This window comes from Microplitis mediator, chromosome 3, assembly GCF_029852145.1.
Source record: "Microplitis mediator isolate UGA2020A chromosome 3, iyMicMedi2.1, whole genome shotgun sequence".
In the NCBI taxonomy this organism is placed as follows: Eukaryota; Metazoa; Arthropoda; class Insecta; order Hymenoptera; family Braconidae; genus Microplitis; species Microplitis mediator.
The window spans coordinates 9,767,803-9,790,537 of NC_079971.1; the positions used below are offsets into that span (position 1 = coordinate 9,767,803).

At 33.8% G+C, this 22,735-nt stretch overlaps 1 protein-coding gene across 6 annotated transcripts in view; it reads left to right on the top strand.

Moving 5' to 3' along the window:
• The window catches only part of LOC130664877 (protein Lilipod), a 111,231-nt gene extending 90,665 nt beyond the window's left edge, over positions 1-20,566 (top strand). For 2 of the 6 annotated variants that reach the window (XM_057465049.1, XM_057465050.1), the window contains exons 8-10: positions 15,972-16,323; positions 16,398-16,629; positions 20,194-20,546. In XM_057465049.1, coding sequence (XP_057321032.1) covers positions 15,972-16,323; positions 16,398-16,629; positions 20,194-20,432 — 823 coding nt within the window. In that variant the 3' untranslated portion in view covers positions 20,433-20,546. Of the gene's footprint in view, positions 1-15,971; positions 16,324-16,378; positions 16,630-20,193 lie in introns of all 6 variants that reach the window. The other 4 variants (XM_057465052.1, XM_057465053.1, XM_057465054.1 and 1 more) reach the window with 4 other exon arrangements.
• Positions 20,567-22,735: the final 2,169 nt, after the last annotated feature.

Genomic DNA, 22,735 nt, shown 5'->3' on the forward strand with positions numbered 1-22,735 from the left:
GTTTTTATTCACTGTTGAAGTTCATATAACATTAAAACTAAAACTGATAGATAATTCCAGTAAAAAGTATTTGAAAGCTTGTCTAGTAAGCTCTAATTAAAGACCTTAAACTTAATGTCCCGACTAGAATTTCTTCCTGATTTGCCTGAAGTACCATAACCTTCGGATACGGAACCTTATCAGGTTAATGTAAGGTTTGCCTTATTAGGGCAAACCTGACAAGTTCCTTGTCAGGACCTCATCAAGATATCCTTATTCAAAAAAAAGTTATTTGCCATCAGGTCAACCTGACGAGTTCCTGATCAGGACCTCATCAGGATATCCCTATTCAAATAAGAAGTTATTTGTCAACAGGTCAACCTGACAAGTTCCTGATCAGGAAATCATCAGGATATCCTTATTCAAAAAAAAGTTATTTGCCATCAGGTCAACCTGACAAGTTCTTGATCAGGAAATCATCAGGATATCCCTATTCAAATAAGAAGTTATTTGTCATCAGGTCAACCTGACAAGTTCTTGATCAGGAAATCATCAGGATATCCTTATTCAAAAAAAAGTTATTTGCCATCAGGTCAACCTGACAAGTTCCTGATCAGGAAATCATCAGGATATCCCTATTCAAAAAACAGTTATTTGCCATCTGGTCAACCCGACGAGTTCCTGATCAGGATCTCGTCAGGATATTCTTATTCAAAAAAAAGTTATTTGCGATCGGGTCAACCTGACGAGTTCCTGATCAGGACCTTATCTGGATATCCTTATTCAAAAAAAAGCTATCCTATCCCTTTAAATATTTCATTCACAGGCTAAAAATTAAACAAAGTACCAAAGAATATTGTATAAAAATCACGTCAATCATGGTAGCACAAATTTTTTACTTCTTCATCAGTTATTCTTTGACATCATAATGAATATGATATACACACTTTCAAGATCAGATGTGTATGTCAGCCTAGTGGATAGCATCGAGGACTTTGAATCGAAAGGACGCAGGTTCGAGCCCAGCAGTTATCAGGATTTCTTCATCAATAAAAAATATGTTTACTTCCTCTAATTAATGCTTTCAATACAATAGATAACATTCTCGATCGAATTAAAATTCTCTTATTTTTTTTTTGCAATGTAATATTTTTTTTTAAATAATTACTAATAAGGTAATCCTGATAAGGATTTGATGAGGATATCCTGGTAAGGACCTGATAAGGCAATCCTGATAAGGGTGTGATGAGGATATCCTGGTAAGGTCCTGATAAGGCAATCCCGATAAGGACCTCATGGGTCTTAAGCGTTACATCCATATCAGGATCCTCGTCAGGATACCCTGATCGGGACCTTATTTGAAATAAGGTTAACCCGATAAGGACCTCGTCAGGCCCTTATGAAAAATTCTAGTCGGGGTTTTGACCATTTCTTCCAATAATTTGATAGCCTTAAAAATTTTAATGGAATCAAAAAATGTTGAAAATATGGTTTTCATTTCACATAACTTATGCATTTGCCATTATAATACAATTTTGTCAGTTGTATTATAGTGTGAACAAAATAACCTGTAAATTTCACTGCTATTTTATATTTTAAAAGTATTTTTTTATTATTTATGCTGTTTCAATCGTACCTGTACGTCCTATAATTATAACTGATCTTGCCATCGTAATAGTAATTACAATTATGATCTCATACTAATTAAAATTTCTATACTTTGTTTACGTGAAGGTTAGTTTAGTACATTACCTATATAATGTTTTGTCAAATCAACTATCTGAAGTTCTCTATCGAAAATAGTCGTTGTCGTTTTTTACTATTACTCTTAGAAAACGAGCCTAATTTCATATCATGACTATACACTAACATGTATCACAAGATATGTATGTATGAAACTTTTTATATAGATTAATTGGAAAATCTACCTTCCATTTCGGCTGCCGAATGGCCTTTTTTTGATGTTGAATAGGTTATTAATTAATGTCGCAACTTTTGTCGGATATTATTGATTTCATTTCAAAGTTCAAATTTTTCATTCAGAATCCTGCATAGACAAATACAGATATGAATCTGCTTAAAGCAAATAAATGAACCCACCATAGGGAATATTAGTTATTCAAACAAATAAAAATCGAACGATTGAAAAGAATTGTATTGTTGAATAAAAATTATAAATCCGAAACACGAATAATTTTGACTTGGATACCCTAAACGGAGAAAATAAACTATCGTCGATAAAATAATTATTTGCGCAGATAAAACATAAAAAAAATGGTGTGGTTTTGGCAATTTCAGATTTATGAGTTACGCTCACAACGACTCCTAGATGAAACGACTTCATAACTCCTATAACGGTCACAAAAAAGAATATTTCGCATCCCGGAAGAACTTTATTCATACAGATTATCTCACACGTCAATATATGTGAGATAATGTTTGGCAAGATGTGTAGGCCAATATAAGAGTCAATGTGTGGGATAATATGTTAGTCAATGTGTGGGTCATTGAGACGGATAATGTGTGGCTGGTTGTGTGGAAAAACGTGTGATTGGATGTGTGGAACAGTGTGTGGCTAGATGTGTGGGACAATGTATGGTCGAATGTGTGGGTCTATGGGTGGGACAATATGTGAGATAATGTGTGGCTGGATGTGTGCGTCAATATGTGGGATGATATGTGGCTGGATGTGTGGGACGAAATGTGGGATAGTGTGGGGCTAGATGTGTGGGTCATAGTGTGGAATAATGTGTGGGTCAATATTCGGAGAAATGTAAAAGACCTTGTGTAGTTGGATATGCAGGTCAACGTGAGAGAAAATCTGTGTAAAGAATGTTTATTCGGTACGTGAAGTATTTTTTCTGTGAAGAGTGTGCGAGTAACGAAGACGTTTTATCTTGGGGTCGGTGTAATGGTGACTCGTTAATTTCAAAATGCTATGTGCATTTTTATACACTGGTCACAGAAATTAAGGAATAGAAAAAAAATCCGAAATTTTTAGGTGATTTTCAACATGCTGTAACTCGGTGAAAAATGGTCGTATAAGAAAATTAAAAAAAGCAAATTGTAGCCTCAAGTTTCTAGTTTTCAGATCTGGACCTTAAAATTTTTGATCATGCACGGTTCCGGAGTAATCATAAGAAAACCAACGAAAAAAAAATTTTCAAAATTTTTGCTGGTCTTTCAATACCTCTATGGGCAACAATAAATTTTTTTGAATAATCCGACTGTCTGACTTTTCTAGGAAATTTTATGCCCTTTAATTTGGCGGCCTGAAAAAGTCTACGACGATTTGGCGCCGAGTTATCATTGATCAAAGCAAAAAAGTTCATTTTGGCTTTGATAATCAATAACTCCGGATGTATTGGTCGTACAGAGAATGGAAGCAGGGTTTTGAAAACTGAAAAACATTCTCTATAAGGCAAAATTAGTGGCATTTGATAGAAAAATTTTTTTTAAAGCGATATTGTTTAGTAATAAACAGGTCAAAATTCACAAATTTAAGGATATTCGGAAATCTTGCCATAACTTTGGATATAACGGATGAACAAAGGATATCTTCGTCTTTTTTTCAACCTCGAAGTGTCCTGAAAAAACCCTGAAAATTTCGAATCGCTGCGATTTTTCTTTCTTAGTGCCCCGAAGCTTTAAATTTATCGATTTTGTCAAAAATCACCACAATTGGTAGTTTCTCGGTTGTTGTTCATTTTTTCGATTTGAAAATGTTTTTTTTTACCGATAATCTTCATTTCTTCGATCAAAAAGATCGATTATCGAAAAAAATTGAAAAAAAAAAAGTTTTGAAAAAAATTTTATTTTTTTTCAAAATTTTTTTATTCAAAAATTTTTTTCTTTCAAAATTTTTTTTTTTGTTGCATCTGCAATGTTTTATCTTTGTCGAAAAAAATTTCTAAAATTTTTTTTTACCGCTGTAACTGCATCTGCTTTAAATGTCAACTAAACAAACAGACGCTTTGGGTTACTCTAATGCCGGCGGTAAAAAAAATTTTAGGAATTCTTTTCGACAATGATAAATCATTGCAGATGCAACAAAAAAAAAATTTTGAAAGAAAAAAATTTTTGAAAAAAAATAAAATTTTTTTCAAAACTTTTTTTTTTTTCAATTTTTTTCGATAATCGATCTTTTTGATCGAAGAAATGAAGATTATCGGTAAAAAAAAACATTTTCAAATCGAAAAAATGAACAACAACCGAGAAACTACCAATTGTGGTGATTTTTGACAAAATCGATAAATTTAAAGCTTCGGGGCACTAAGAAAGAAAAATCGCAGCGATTCGAAATTTTCAGGGTTTTTTCAGGACACTTCGAGGTTGAAAAAAAGACGAAGATATCCTTTGTTCATCCGTTATATCCAAAGTTATGGCAAGATTTCCGAATATCCTTAAATTTGTGAATTTTGACCTGTTTATTACTAAACAATATCGCTTTAAAAAAAATTTTTCTATCAAATGCCACTAATTTTGCCTTATAGAGAATGTTTTTCAGTTTTCAAAACCCTGCTTCCATTCTCTGTACGACCAATACATCCGGAGTTATTGATTATCAAAGCCAAAATGAACTTTTTTGCTTTGATCAATGATAACTCGGCGCCAAATCGTCGTAGACTTTTTCAGGCCGCCAAATTAAAGGGCATAAAATTTCCTAGAAAAGTCAGACAGTCGGATTATTCAAAAAAATTTATTGTTGCCCATAGAGGTATTGAAAGACCAGCAAAAATTTTGAAAATTTTTTTTTCGTTGGTTTTCTTATGATTACTCCGGAACCGTGCATGATCAAAAATTTTAAGGTCCAGATCTGAAAACTAGAAACTTGAGGCTACAATTTGCTTTTTTTAATTTTCTTATACGACCATTTTTCACCGAGTTACAGCATGTTGAAAATCACCTAAAAATTTCGGATTTTTTTTCTATTCCTTAATTTCTGTGACCAGTGTATTTCATCTGCTAAAATGATTATTCTATCGACAATCGTTTTTTCTTTCTAAGTTGAGAATATCTGAGTTAAAGTTATTCACGTCTCGGATTTATTATTTCGATTCAACTATATATAGTTCTCTTCAATGGTTTGATTTTAATTTATTTGAATAACTAATATTTCTATGGCGGGTTCATTTATTTGCTTTAAGCATGTTGATGTCTTTGTTCTTCTATGCGGTATTCTGATTAAAAGTTTGGGATCATGAAATTAGCTTCTTAATCATTGAAATCACGGCTTTCGAATTTTTTAATATTTTGCATGTCGAGAGTTTGTATTTCTTAATGTAAGCGATATTTATTTTTGAAACAAGATGTATTAGTTTTTTGTAGCAATATTGCATTTTTTCGTATGAAAAAAATAAACCTTTTCCGAACAATTACTATTCTTTTAACGTGAGTATTTTCGTATGCTTTAACCAAGAAAACAAAGGTTGCTTAAACCAAGAGAAACAATTCCATGGGAGAAAATATTGATATGGTGGAGAGAAACGTCACCAGTGCTAGGCAGCAGCAGCGGGAGTAATTCAGTGCTCATCACGGGATCGCGCCCAACCACTTATGGTGTCCCTGGTAAGGAATATATTTCAGAACTGATATATTCTAAGTTTGAAAACAATCTTGTTTAAATATACCTCTGTCATTTGACTGAGTCACAATTACCTTTTTCGATTGTACTATAGTATATCCTATAGTACACCGTGACATTAATATTTAATATTAATGGTTACTTGAATAATTTTTCTCGAACTAAACAAACAAAAAGTACACTTCAGACAAAAAGAAAGAGTCGACACGTCAACCTTTCGATTTGAATGGTTACGGTGGCAATCGAAAGAGCTCACTATTCATCTACTTTCCTGTAAATTTTCATCAACCGGTCAAATAATTATTCGTGCTACAATGTTTCTTGCGTTTCAGATATATAGCTTCCTAACTTTTGTGATGAATTATTTGATTTTGAATTTAAAGTTGTTAAAAAGAGTTTAAATTGGCGACCGGCCTTAAAAGCCGTAATTCACGTTAATTTTTCCTGCTATTTTATTTAAATTAGTTGTTATTATTGTGGTAACAAATTCCTTTAACTGTGTGGCCCATAGAGGTAGGACTCGTGGTGGCTGTGGTTAGATACCACGCGCGATGAGGACTTTTGATTACATCTCCGGTTAATGTTCACCTTAGTCGTCACTTCATTATATTTTTTGGCTAAGAGTGTCGTCTGGGTCGGAAGATGGGGATGATCTCGCAGCGCGTGTATGCCGGGAACAAAAGGGCGCGGGAACAGCTTCCGGTAAAACGGAGGTGGACTTCGGTCCTGAAACATTAATTAATTGAATTAACTAATTAATTTCTCGAGTGGGCCTTATCTCGCCATGATTTGTCTTGAAAAATCATGGCGCCCGAAAAAGGTCGTAGATGAGAAATCACTTAGTGATGGATGAGGGCAAGTGTGTATAATGACATGTCTGAAATCTTTGTGATTATAAGTGGTTGAAATCCTTTTTAAGGTATTGAGATAAAGTTGCGTCTCGCTACTAATCTATGCAACTTGTCGACCGATACAGGAAATTGGTACCACGGGGGACCTTTCCAAGCCCACTTCGACCAGAGTGTCTTTATTTCCTGAGATGGTAGTAGTGTTTGGTCCAAGAAAGGTATGGGCTTGTGGTGGTTGTGTTTAGATACCACACGCAATGAGGAATTTTGATTATACCTCTGGTTAATGTTCGCCTTAGTCATTACTCGATTATATTTTCCGGCTGAGTGTCGTCTGGGGTGGAGGTAGGGATCGCCCCGCAACGAGTGTATGCTTGGAAGGGCGTGGAAACAGCCTCCGGTAAAACGGAGGCGGACTTCGGTCCCATTACATTAATTAATTAACTAATTAATTATGTTCGTCTACCGATAAATTATGTACCCAGATATAATTTTTCAATAAATTTTTTCTCTTTTTTTTTTTTGATAAAAAGTGTTTAAAGTAGACAATGGCATCCAAACATAAATGTGGTGTATGTTCGGAGTATATGAAAAAAAAAATTCTTTAAGTCTATGGTGTATTGAATGTGAGAATGATTCATGCGATGTGCACAGATCTATTCTCAAGGGATTTTAACGAAATCGTCATCGATGTGTAAAAGCATGGACTCAAGTGGAAGTGCGACCGATGCATAAGTGAGGTTAGGGTCATTGTTTTCGTCGGCATGCTTGGGTCGGACGATGACGACCGCATGTTGGATAAGATCGAGCAATCGTTTAGAAGATACTCCATCCCATTGAAGGTCAAGGTCGTAAAGAGTCTTTCTAGCATAAAATCCGAACTTTATAAAATTTCTGAGCAGAGTAAGGTTGTAGGTAATTAATTAAAACAACTCGAACAAAGGATTATCACCGTGGAAAATAACCTAAAGTCATTTGGCAGTGATCTGCCCACAAATCTTGATAACATAATTTCGTAGTTCAATGACAGAAGAAGACGAGAATCTAAAGTCATTGCCCTTAATGTTTCCAAGTCCACGAATCCCGTCAGTGCTGAATGTTTGGTTGATGATCGTGCTAAACCGGAAGAGTTATTACCGCTGGAGCTATCTTGCTTACTTTCAAATTTAAAAGTCCGAAGATTTGGTCAACCTGAAACTAGTAAAACGAGTCCTCTGTTGGTCAATATTTCTTCGGTCTCTGAGGCTAGAACGTTACTTAAAGCTAAACCTAATGATGACTAATATCTTGCTCAAATCTGACCTCACTCCTGCATAACAGAATCATTTCAAAGCCCTACGTGCCGAACTCAAGACGTTACGTAAAATAGGTGGTGAAGTTATTGATAAATTATACGTAATTTTTAGGAAAGATAGAGATGCAACAACAAGTGAATTTTTATGACGAGGAGGCGTATTCAATGCAGTTAGGCGAAACATTACAGTTAAACCTATAATTTTCACTAATAGCTGCATTGAACAAGTGATTGTCAAAATTAAATGTGCCCATAGTGACATTATAATAGGGTGTATCTATTCAACTCCAGACTTACCACTCGACGCTTATGCTGATTATATTGCTACGATAACCTTCTAAAAAGGAAAACATCCCAACTGCAAAATTTTTTTAGGAAACTGACTCTTACAGCGGTTTGCAAGGAAGTCAAATATTTCATTTTGTCCAATTTATCGACAAAAGATCTATGAAATTGAAATTTTAAATGAATATTATTGATGGAGGATAGTTTGATTAAAAGATCTGAAACATTTAAATGTGAAATGAATTTTAGCTACAGTATAAGGAAACTAATATAAAATTTTTTTATAGAAAATTTACTTAAGACAGTTTGCAAGGGTACATAGAATTAAAATTCCTCCGTTTCTGAACCAAGAGACCTATAGACTTTGAATTCGGAGCAAATATTCGCTTTGCGAAGAGAAAATAAATGGCGTAAATTTGTTTCAGAAAGCTTTTATGGAGGTTTGCGGGGGTGTAAAAAATTAAAATTTTCACGACTTCGATCTTAAAGACCTACAGGCTTAAAAATCGAAACATTTATTATTATAATTACTAAAGTAAAAATGGTGTATTTTTAAACTTACTGTTATGACGTTAGCTGGGGTATTGAAAATTAGCTCTATACTGCGTTCTAACCTCTCAAAACTTATTTTTACATTACAAGGTGCTGGAGAATAAGAACATTTACATATGTTCAAACGGTTAGTGCTAAGATATTAATATGAATAATAAAATATACATTTATTTTATATAACTAAACCCCTAAATAATAACAATAATAATAATAATAATAGGAGGCAACGAACCAATTCCGTGCTGGCTTGTAGAAAGGTCAACCGTGTTCATTCCCAAGGAAGGTGACTTGTTTGACCCGAATAACTACAGGCCTATCACCTGTTTGAATGCGTTTTATAAGATTTTTACTAAAATCTTAAATGATTGCATTCTGGAGAAGATAGAACCTGTGTGACAGCAGATACACGAACAACGTGGCAGCAAAAGAGGCCTGTCAAGTTGCAAAGAGAATCTGTTAGTGGATCGTTGTGTCATTCAAGACGCAATCCGCTATCAACGTAACCTGTCAATGGCCTGAATTGACTCCAGCAAGGCATTTGACTCAACATCTCATGAGCTTATCCTCTTTTTGCTCAAATGCTTTGGGGTCAATCACGATACAGTGGGATGCATTCAGCGTACGATGCAGCTTTGGCGAACACGGTTCCACATTTCATGTGGCAACGACAAGCGTGCAACCGAAGTTGTACAGTACAAAAGAAGAGTCTTTCAGGGAGATTCTCTGAGCCCTCTGCTGTTTTGCATCTCACTGCTGCCAATATCTGTTGCGCTACACCGTACCCGTGGATACTGAGTGGGCCCACCAACTGATTGGAAGTATTCGCGATCACCCACTTACGCTACATGGATGATCTAAAGGTATATTTCCTGATGAGGAACACCTTCAGACAGCCTTGAACATTGTGGGACAATATACACGGGATGTCGGCATGACTATTGGGCTGGACATATGCGCGGTCGTTAATCTGGTGAAGGGTCAGTGCTCTGATTTGCGCGAAGATATCGAGTTAGTAGATGGGAGCGTCATTGATCATCTTGATGCCGGAGAGTCGTAGAAATATGTAGGGATTGACGGAAGTCCTATGCAGGACGTATCTAAAATCACAACGACTCTCTGCAGTGAGTATGTGCGGAGATTCCGAAAAATCTGGTCCTCAAAGCTTTCCGGCAAGAACAAAGTCGCCGCAACAAACATGCTTGCTGTTCCGGTTCTACCCTACTTTTTCGGTGTCCTTAAATGGACCCGAAAAGAGCTTAGAGACTTCGATATCATGACGCGTAAAGTCATGAACATCAATCTGAGCATGCACCCTAAATCTTTAGTCACCAGATTATACCTCTCCCGGCACATCGGTGGAAGAGGTCTACAGAGTTTGGAGTGTCTACGTGATCGTTTGATTTTGGGTTTAACATACTGAATTGTCAATTTCACTGCAGACGAAGATGACTTCCTTATGCAAGTTGTTCATCGTCATGAGAATGGGCATAAGAGAGCGTTCTTATCCACTTATCCAAAAAATAAACGGAACAAGAAAATTTGATAAATTTTTAGTGATTTTTGGAAGGCTGTATTTTCGTAAAAAATAATTGTATCGAAAAAACAAAAAAAGCAAATTGAAGCTTAAAATCTCTAGTTTGAAGATCTTCCACTAAAATAATTTTCTGAGCTACGGTTTTTGTGAAATCATAAGAAATCGGTCGAGACAAAATTTTTATAAATTTTTTAGTTTTGTTTTTTAGGTCTACGGGGCCGGGAAAATTATTTTCGAAAAAACCAATTCACGGCTTGTTTAGGAAATTTATTCAGCTACAATTTGCTGTTTTTTGATTTTCTGTATGACGATTTGCTGTTGAGATATCAGCCTTCAAATGAAAAAGGATCCTTTTGTCTTTGATTATCGATATTTCAGCAACTAATGGTCGCACAGTAATTTAAAGGGCAGTTTGAAAAACTTGAAAAAATCCCGTTCAAGTTTCATTTTCGATTTAAAAAAAAAAAATTTTTTTCATCTTGTTACGTTTTGAATAATTCCCAATATTAATTTTTAATTATTTAATAATTATTTGTATCGTCTATAAACAATGGTCACTGATCCTAGTCATAGCACCACTGTTACGTTTTGAGAATTACCCCAAACTAATTAAAAATAAAAATAATTTTTAATTATTAAATTTAATTCAGGTTTGGCCTCATTGGAGTATCGATAGACCCCCGGTGGGCCCTGGTCGTCGATTATTTTATTGTAATTATTTATTTATTTAATTCTCGTGATTTAAAATGTATTTTCCGACCCGGTCTCCATTTTATTTATTATAGCAGCAGGTGAATGGATAGGTCATAGTGTAGGTGAAAATATTGGGGTGCCAATTGGCACCCCAAAATAAGTTTGAATTAATTTACGATAAATTGTAATTTATTAATTACATGGAGAACAGAGGTTCGAGCTCTATGAGCTCTTTCGAAGGACTGACTATTTAGTCATTATAAAATTATAATAAAGTCAACAGAGTTGACAAAATGTTGACGCTGCATCTCAGGTTCTCTGTGAGAGAATCGTCGTGGCCCAGGTCTCATGCATCGTCATCTGTTTTGACTGCCCGCGAGCCACGGCGACTCTCTTATCGTAACCGATTTCCGTTACATTGCAAAAAATTAATTTATTAAAAATAATTAATTTAATTTAATCAATAAAATATTACGGGAACGTAACAATCTTCAATATCAATTTGAAAAACCCACAAAAATGGCCATTTTCTGGTTTTTTAGTCAACTCATAGCTCCTTTGCAAATATTGATGAAAAAGTTAATGTTACCAGGTGATTTCACAGCTTGACGTACCCCCAAAAACCCTGAAAATTTTTAGATTGATTCATTCAACCGTTTGTCCGGACCGATTGCTCAAAGTTTTACAAAACAATTAAAGGAACGAGTTTTGTTACTTAATTTGTGTAATCATTACCAAAATGAAAAAATTGATTTTTTTTTGGATTTTCTTTCATTTTTGCGTTAGTTATTCAGTAAATTTGAGGTAAAGAAAAAAAAAAAAATTTTCCGAAAAACGAGATAAAACAAGAAAATTTTTATTTTTTTTGTATGTTCCCAGTGAACACATGACTTTATTTTGACGTCATACGTAGGTCATAGCAATGTCACGACATCTGATGTAAATTTGATGTCAATCTGACGTTCTACATGACTTTAATATGATGTAGAGCTTGTGACATCATATTGATGTAAGCATGACTCTTGTACGATGTCACAGTTATGACTCATGTATTACGTACGTTTGACATAGAATCTACATCACATTGTTATGTAGTAATAAAGTCATTATCCGTATATCATAATGACGTAATTTTAAAATCATACATTTATGTCAGTAGCAAAGTCACGGTTATACGTAATGTGGATGTCACTCTTAAATCATATCTTTACATCAGTGACAAGTCAGTATTTTACGCAATGCTGATGTAATGTCCGAGTCATAGTTTTTTATCATCTATTTATTGAAATAAAACAATCATAGAATGAATTTTCAAACATGTGTAAATGTGTAAAAATAACAATGACACGTCGAACATTTTTTGGGTCAAAGTAATCGATAAACTCGATAATAGATCATTCAGACGTTTTAGATTAAAACATTAGCGTGAGCATAAAAAAATTAACTTTATTTTTTTAAATGATATATCGAAAATATCATTTAGGATGACAAAGAAAATGTAACGACAGTTTGAACTCTTTTGCTATTATGATTTTAAAGTTTAGTATCACAATTTTTTAATCGATTGAATTTCATACGATTTTGTGAAATTATTTAATGTTTCGCAAAATTTTATATAAGATTTTTTAAATTTCACATCACAACGAAAAATTAAAAAATTTTATGAAACTTAATGAAATTTTATACAATTATCATCAAGGTCGACAAATATTGCTTCTATAAAATTTCATATAAGTTCATGGAGTTTTTTAAATTTTGTGAAAATCCATCACGAAAACTTATTAACTCTGTCTTTTCCGGCATTTCACTCTAAATACATCAATTAAGCACGAGATTTGAACTCTCGTGATGTGGACCAGTGAGCAACGTTCAGGACTACCAGCCAAGAGGAGCCGTGTTCGAACCCAGCAGACGCCCAGGATTTTTTCATCATTTAACGTTATCTAATCTTGTTTCAGAATTCACAATGCGTTCGCGCGGTAATAATCAAATCAAAAATTCGGTATTTCATTTTATTTTTTTCTTTTTCAAAATTTTTTTTCCGAATTGATAATTTTGACATCACCCATATGTCATATTGACATCATAGAAGGTCACACAGACATCACATTTACATCATGCATACGTCATTAGTTTCACATCATAATCTTACGTAAAAAAGTGGGAAATAATGAGTCACACCTGACTCATTCGTGACTTATATCTTACGTAAATGATGACATAGCGTAACGTCACTCTGACGTCAAATTTACGTCAATGTGTTTACTGGGTTTTACTCGGGGGTTTTTTTTTCTCTTGAGATTTTAAGCTTCAATTTGCTTTTTTTATTTTTTCGATACGATTAATTGTCTCGAAAATACAGCCTTCCAAAAATCACTAAAAAATTTATAAAATTTTCTTGTTCCTTTAATTTTTTAGATAAGTGTATAGGGCAGCAATGTACGCAGAAAAATCCCTCGGTCTCGGAAGAGTAATCCCTCTTAGTAAACTACCTAAGGAGGAATTTAAGAGGTTCATCAGGAACGCTGAGCCGCAAAAAGTGTTTAGTACACTCATGGACAAGTCTATGCATAGCGTGTTCGTTAAACACGTGCGTGATCATGGCTTGTCTACCCAGTTTTCCTTCCTTAAGTCAGCTGGCCTGATGTCCGAGACCGAAGGGTATATTTTTGCCTGCCAAGATGGTGTGATCAACTCTCTCGAATACCGTGCTAAAGTGCTCTAGATGCAGCGACCCGACACACTATGTTGGGTGTGTAAGCAACATCCTGAGACGCTTCTGCATCTCTCATCAGCATGTCCTGTGCTGGCAAGAGGTGCATACATTCAGCGTCACAATGCTGCTCTGCGAGTACTTTATTATCATCTTAGACATATGCTAGGTATCGATAAAACACCAGTGCTACCTTATCTGCCAGGAAATATTTCGTAAGTTCATCAGCTGAGTATAACGTCAAGTTTAAAGAAGATCACAAACACCAGATATATCAGAATCTTCTGTTTGAAATTGGCAAACTTTACCCAGGCTCCCATGTCAAACTTGTCGTACTCATTGTTGGCGTCCTAGAAGGGATGAAACAGTCTTTTGTGCCTGCACTAGCTCGAATACTAGCTTGTTCGTCGCAAATTGAGTTTCTGGCATCGCGGATACAGAAAGCTGTTATTTTTGGATTGCTCTGTCTTCTAAGGCAACAAAACTTGGCCTGCTGCGCATGCTTACCATCTTGTTGATGAAGCGTCGCAGCAGTAACGAATTGGTGCTCAGGTGTGGCCCTCGTAAAGTTGGACTATCGGGGATAACCCCCTGAGCATTAAAAACGAACATAAATAATAACATTAAATTTGTTACCTACATATAAGATTAATTTGAAATAAAACTTCATTATAGCATTCAGTAAATATAAGCTAAAGAAGTTTTACTTCTCCCTCGTGTACACACTTACTAATACAAGTACCGATTTCTTTCCAGTATTCACGGAAATGCTTGCATATATTAATTTTAAATGTAACACTCACAAGATTTCAATTGATAGTGGCTTTCATAAAAATTTAGCTTATTGAGTTCATGTACGGCATGACCATACTTATATGACAATGAAAATATTCTTTCCACTCTATCTTAATCATATCATATAATGTAAAGCTAATAACAAAAATAAAAAATTTTTAGCAATTGAGCTCAGAAAGGCAAGATTGGTCAAGCGTAATTTATGTATATCAAACGTTATTTTTGCTTCATATAATCAAAAACAGAGGTCTAATAATATCTTTGACTTCTAAAAACTCCTCGTAAAAAGTACTAATTTTAAACCTGCCCACAAGGCTAGTTTATTTTTAAAATTCATCTATTACATTGACAAAATCCTACACGATCCATGCTCTCCAAATATCTAAATTTTTTATAGAAATAACATCTTAAGACGTTCAAATATATTAAGTAGTGATTAAGGTAATTTGGTAGCCGCATTCCGAAGTCAAAACAATGTCAAAATTGTTTTTTTTCTTTGACTAATCATTCAATAAAGTTCATAATAATTTAAGATAATTAGTAACTATATTTCATAAGCTATAATTAATACGTAGAAAATAAAATAATTTTTTTTTTTTTCAAGTTACATAAATTATTTTGACTGCAAGTAGACAGTACCAATAGTTGTTATTTAATGAAAGTTGGTACTTCTGTTTACACTAGCCTCTTTGCTAGTTTAATGTGCATCACGTGTATGTGTAGTAAATATAACCTTATAATCCCGGTTAATTTTTGACAGTTCATAATAATACAATAAATGTAACAGACGCTCACAATTTAAAAAAAAATTATTTATAAATGTAAATAATGTACTAATCTTCGCATCTAATAATTTTTTAATTTATAAAAAACCTTAATTATTTTTTATGTATTCTCTTTAGTTTGTATTTGTTACCAGTCCAGTATTTAACGAATATCATATAAATATATGTTCATTCTTTGAATGTAAATAATAATTTAAATTTTGCGCGTACAGCAGAACCGCCATTTTTTCCCTAGTATAAATAAGAGGGACGCAGAATAGGTTACAAAACAAAGACAGAAATCTTTCTGTCACACAAAAAAAATTAATTAAAAAAAAAACCATGTGGTGAATTGTTTCGAAATTCGGTAGGTAGATATTTTGGTATCAGGCGTTTTGAGCACCTGATAAAATATCCCCGACAAAATTTCTCCGGACAAATATCCCCATGAAAAGAAAGCAAAAATAGTGAAAAAAGCCAAAAAAACTGACACAAAACTGGGGATATTTTGTCCAGAGATATTTTGTCGGGGATATTATGTCGGGGGTATTTTGTCAGGTGCTCAAAACGCATGGAACCAGATATTTTAGATATTATATCATAGATTGAATAGTTTTTTTGCCTAGGTTAACTGTGCCATTTTTTTACAAATTATCAACTTTCTGTTGAGTTGAATAAAGACAGCCATAAGAGCCCATGTATTTTCACGAAAGTCTAATGAATTATATTTTTTAAACGGTGTGGTAAAAAATTCTGGTTTTTTGTTTTCAAGTGCTAAAAAATATAATCTTTGAAATTATTATAATTAAAGTAAGGGTTAACTGTTGGAGGTTTGACTACCAAATTACCTTATTGTATATCAAAGCCCCTTTGTATAGCAAAACAATTTCGAATATCAAAAAAACTCAACAATGCTTTTCAATTATGCAGGCTTTACAGTCCTGAGTCAAGAGATGATGTACATACTCAATCGATTCCAATGCTGCAACCCATTTATGAAACGTTATTTGATGATGAAGAGCAGTGTATAAATAAAACTTCGACTTCTAGTTTTTTTGAAACCGGAATACTTAAACAGAACCTGGTCGAAAGGTTGATTGAAATTCAATTCCAACTACAAGTTTTAGACCAACAAAGGAAAACTTGGTGGGTAAGAAGAACTTTATTGTATCCTTTTGCAATATTAGCTCTGTTTTTTTTGTCTACAACGACTGCATTACTGGCTTTCCAAAATACGTTGGAATTATTAATTGGAATTAAAGCACTGCCATTAATTACACGGGTTAGCTTTATTTACTATCATTATTATTAACGAATATTGAAATTCACTTTTACAGTTATAAAATTTCATTCCAGCAATTCACTCTTGGGATTAGTTCTTTATCAAAATTGGGACCAACAGGTGCAGTAGTAGAAGTAATTGTTATTCTTTACGTAGCAATTACGAGTACTGTTGGACTGTACGGATTACCAGGTGTGAAAAAAATTATGCCACAACCACAAGGCACTCCGCTTACACATCTTATCGCGAACTGTGTGCTCCTTCTTATTCACAGTTCAGCATTACCACTCCTTTCACGAATATTAGGTTTGTGTCATGAAGTATAAAATATTAAAAACATTTTAGAACCAATTATAGTAATGTAATTAAGAATCAAATGCTTCATTTTTATATTAGCTTTGGCAAGAAGTTTCAACCTGAGTTAGAGGTTTAAAAATCGCAGAAAATCTTGAAAAAGTTTTCTTTGAATTCGTGATGCGACAACTTTGAGTATCGATAAAATAAAATCTGGAAAATGGTTGACCTGTGAGCAAGCCCCACTGTATTAGAAGTCTTGATCCCTCGACAAAATACACCGAACAAAATATCCCCATCATAAAATTTTCCCGACTATAATTTTTTTTTGATATCGATTTTATATTATTCTTCAATTTTAAATATAGTTAATTGAGTTGTATGTTTTTTTATAAGATTTTATCTTATTTTGTAACTTGAATTTCGCTGCCCGGAAAAAATTATTTTGCCTAATTATACAAAATAATGTATTATTCTATATGAAGGTATATATGATTGTATATGAATGTATGTAAAAAAGAAAAATAGTGTAACAGAATCAAAGTCCACCACCGTTTGAATGGAAAGGCCGTATCCTTACCCTTTTGAATGTACATGCGCTGCGTAGCCCCTACTTCCTCTCAGGACGACAATCTTAATTGAAATATATAATCAATTGACTAAGGGTGGATGTCAACCCGAGGTACGATGAAAAGCCTCATTGTGCGTGGTATCTAACCATGGCCACCACGAGTCCATACCTCTGTATGTTGCACACTCCGGACATCTCAGGAGATAAAGAGACTCAGTCCGAAGAGGGCTGGGAGGTCCCCTGTGGCACTTGTTCTCTGTACTGTTGAACAGGTTGTTTCGAGATAAAATGGTCAGACGCAACCTCACTTCAACACCCTACAAAAGGTCCCCTCTATTTATAATCAGTTAGATTTCGGACATGCCATGAATACAAACTGGCCCTCACCCGTCATTAGGTGATTTTCTAATCTTCGAGCTTATTAGGAACCTTGATTTTGTGAAATAGATCAAAGTTGGTCTATACTCCCCATGAATTTATTAATTAATCAATTAATGTAACGAGACCGCAGTCTGCCTCTTTTTTACACAAGACCGTTTTCTCACCTTTTTAGGTGAACACGCCCTTTGTAATCCCTATCGTCTACCATAATATGATTATAGCGAAATATCAAGCATAGGGTCTTTATTGGCGTTACCCTAGGATCAATAATCAGATCAAAGATCCTTCAGTGTGAGTACCGAACCAGCCGTTCTTACGAGTTCAGACTCATTAAATCCAGGGCTGGCCAACAGCGTCAATCGTTTTTTGGATTTTTTGAGTGTGAAGACCAAAAAAACAAATTCCCGTTAAATTGTTTCTGAGCTTGAAGAGCTAGGAAATGTATTTACAATATTGTTTTTAAGCTCAATAAGTTTGAAAACTGTGGAAAGGTCCGGGGCTGGCCCGCAGACTCAACCGTTCTCCTGATTTTTTTTTTGAAATTTTTTCAAATTTCTCAGAACCGACTTTACGAATCGATTTTAGAATTGCATTATCTCTAGAATCCAACAACGCGCTTAGTGCATTAATCCGTTTCAGTGCATGAAAAAACGTAATGATTGCCGTAAGAACCAAACGAATTGATTGATTTGTTCGAAAGATATCGTTAGATAATCAAATAGTAAACAACGTTTTTTCGGAAATTTCTCAGATAGGACTTGATGAATCGATTTCAAAATCTATTCAGCTTTGGAACTAGATATATCGCACTGATTGCTGCAAGAACCTTCTCAATTGGTTAATTTTTTCAAGAGATATCTTTTACGAAATAATTTGAACAATAATAGTTCATCTCATTCCCCTGAATAGGACATAATATAATTGACCAATTGTTTTATTATTTTCACTAAATTTTCGTTGTTAATGGTCTCTTGCGATAAACGCGAAGTTCATAGTATTCTAAACGTTGAAAATATGATGGTTTTTTGAATGCCCTTACATATTTTCATATTTTGGCCTCATAATTTAAATCAAAATGTCTTCGTCTCTTCATTTCAATTACTTCAATTCACTTCTGCCCGAATCTATGTGTCTCGTTCATAATGATTGTAAATAAAAATTTTTGGCTAACTTGTTTCTTTTAATTGTTTTTGAATTTTTGAATCGTCGTAGTGAAGGCAAAACATTCCTTTTTTCGAGCTCGTCGAGATAAAAAACAGTGAGAAGTTGCGAAGCTGGTTTACAGGGTCAACCGTTTTCCAGATTTTTTCCAAATCCCTGGCGGTTTTGAATCACCCTGGAAACACCTGGGAGTGGAAACACGGTGGATCCAGGGTGGTTACACGGTGGGTTTGTGCCATTTTACCACGGTGGTTACACGGTATACTCACCCTGATTCCACGGTGGTTACACGGTGTACTCACCGAGATTCCACGGTGATTACGCGGAGTACGTGGAATCACAGTGGGTACACCGTGTAACCACCGTGGAATCAGGGTGGATACACCGTGTAACCACCGTGGAATCATGGTAATGAAATGAAAAAAACCTACCGTGTAACCACTGTGGATCCCCCGTGATTCCAGGGTGTTTCCAGGGTATTTCCAGGATGATTCAAAACCGCCAGGGATTGAATATTAATAACGCAAACTGCAGATTTTGGCTTTGTAACACTTTTGCGTAGTTAAAATTTACAAAAAGTTAATAAATTTATAATGTCTTGTTACGTACTGAAAATTTTTCCGTTTTAATTAAAATATTTATAATCATTGTTATTGTTTATCATGTCTAGGTTCGGCCTCATTATGGTGTCGATAAGCCCCCCGTCGGTTTTAGACGTCGAGTATTTTATAAATTATTAGTTTATTTAATTTTTGCCATTAAAAACTATTTTCGAATTTGATAACTACCTTTATCCTATTTTCCTAATATAGGAAATATACAGGTGAAATATTACGGGGCCAAATGACACCCCGAAATAAAGGGTTAATTAATTAAAATTTAATTGTGGATTTTATTTTATAATTAATGGAGTGTAAAAAGACAGACCAACAGATCGGATTCAGCAGAGTCCCAGTTTTCGCTGAGTCCTCAGATTGACTGCTTTTCGTTTAACACTGCCTAATTATATGTCAAAAAATTAATACAGTGTTGCACCTCAGGTTCCTTATGGAAACATCGAGGCAATCCAATTCTTATTTGCGTAGACGCTTTGTTTTGTCCACGCATAGACTGCGTCGACATTTTAAAATGTTTATCAGCGATATTTATGTTCAAACCGATTGAAATTTATAATTTAAAAAGAAAAATTAACTAAATTATATTTATTTAATTGAATAAATTTTACGGGAACGTAGCAGTGTCAATTACCAAATTTACATCTCACATAAAATTGTCGAGTCGGTCTTTATTCCATATAATTATACCAGGAGATTATATATAGCCACACATGCATTCTATTTTGTCTATACTTACTATTAATAAATTGAATTTTTATTGATATTCAATTGTATTCTAAAAATATATGAAATTTACTGTGTTATGTAACAAGTGTATTTAAAACCATTTTTATAATATTTTTTCAGGTATGACCAACTTTGATCTGTTAGGCGATTTTGGACATATCGAATGGCTTGGTAACTTCCGTTTACTATTATTGTACAACTTTATATTTGTGATCTCTGTAATTTCTTGTTTAACTTCTAAATTCACAACATCTGTAAGAAACGAATTGTACAATAAACTACGCAGCAGTTTTAGAGGAATATTCGGACGACAGTACAAAGAGAGTATTCGAATGCCATTCTCTGCTAAAAATAAGTAAGATAAATTCGTTGTAATCATGACAAATTTAATGACTATTGTAATTATTAGAAAAAAATACATTTACTTTCTTATGTTGGTGTGTTTATTTCCTATTGCAGTTTATCTATTTATATTTTTGTGCACATTCAATTAATCATTACAAAAGTGCTATTTATGATCTAAAACTATTATTTCTGATTGAGAAGCTTTATGGATCAAAATACAAAGATTTTTTTCAATTCCTACCAATTTGTACTCTTCCCTTTCTCCCTTTCATAATTACATTTCTCCTCATGACTATTTAATTATTTTTTTTTTTATTATGTTATGTCTACCTTACATTTTTTTGGATTACTATTATTATTATTATTATTAATTGTGAAATTTAACTTATAACGTTCACTACTATTTTCCACAACCCACGGCGGAGCGTGGTGCGTGCAAAACAGCCGTCACGGCCCACCGATAGTAAAACTGAAAATAAAAATAATAAACAAAACAAAATGTCCCTTGGAGATGCCCACAATCCCCACCGGGCACAGAGCTCTAAGGCTGGGCTAGAAATCCGAATTGGGCGCCAGTTCGTGTACCCCCACGAACAAAATATACTCAATAATAAACAAATAAATGAAAATGAAAAATGAAATAATAAAATCAGAGAGCAGTTTCAGATGTAGGAAAAGGATAGCAAGAAGAGATAGTATGCAGTAAATAAACAATAAAATTAAATAAATCCCAGGTTGGTAGCCATTTAACAACCCTATATATTTTAAATTATAATATTGTTTCAGCGGGTATTAACAAACAATAATGTGAATAATAATAATTCACTTCACAATAAATTCTCAACCACTGGTTAAATAACGCAAACAATAATTATAAAAATATTCGACTTGACATCACTCGCACGTGATATCAAATAAATATAAATAATTATAAATAATAATGTTGTGCACACAAATATAATTTAACCACAGATTATAATTAGATAATACGCATGAATTAATTTAATACTTTAAACAATTGTAACTACTTATCGCCAATAATACTGATCGCTGATAACAATCATAAATAGCTATAGTAAATAATGAATACTACAAATAGCATTTACGCAAACAATCACCCGTGTTCATAAATAACAATTAAATAATTGTAAAATAATCAACGCACAATAACAAGAAATGATCACAAATAATAATCACCAATGTAAACACTTAACGCAAAAATAAGTGATCACTGATAATAATACAAAATATTCAACTCAAAATAATACAGAATCACTGATGACAGATACCTGGAAATTATCTAACTCAAAATAATAAATACTGATCGCAAATAATAATTTACATACGGGTAGATATTTACCGCAAAATAATAAATAAACCAAATAATATTATCGCATTAAATCATAAACGTTCCCAGATAATAATTAATTAATTGTAAATATCCACCGCAACTAAAATAACACGTTCCCAATAATATTCAAAACTAGGATGAATAATAAATATAAATATTGTTAATTATCCACCGTCAAATCATATGAACAGTCACCAATAATTATTCAATCATAAAACAATACGTATCAACTTCCAAGTTTTGGATAAATTTCCGCTGGGACGACAAGTACGCCAGTATATATATGTTCCGTCGAAAACGGAAGTTTGAAAATAATTGTCATCATTATAATGTTTAAAAAATTAAATAATTAAACGAGTCCCCATCTAGCGGTGCTCAAATTCTTTTCGTCGCTAACTCGGGTCGCATCCCGAACGAGCGCGCCAAAACATAGCGTCGGTTTCGCTGTGCATCTTCGTTGCACTCACGCCTTCAGTGTATCTCTGTCACTCGGGTGTCTAATTTTTCCGTTCCGTCGAAGACGCAACCCGGCTTCGTTGCGTCTTTTCGTCAGTTGACCACAAGTCTTCATACTGTACGCACTTACTGTGAACATTCTGTCTAAAAAATTGCCAAGCTAATAAAAAATCAGTAATAATTGCTAATTAATTGATTATCAGATTCAATTTGAATCCATCGTTGACGGATAAGTATTTTGCAATAATATTTATTCATTACTTGAATTTATTTCGTTAATTTAGAACATAGCGCGTGGGTCTCACCCATTCAAATCTCGGATACTTAGTCGTGTTTCCATTAATTATTCAATAGAATTGAGTTTGAGATTTAATATTAATATTCGTATTAATATTAAATAATAATAACATCAAATAATATTGAATATTTGATAATTATTAACTTATATTAATTCCAGTCAAGTTACCGGGTTTATTCGTTTACATCTTGAATATTAGTTACTTGCGCAGT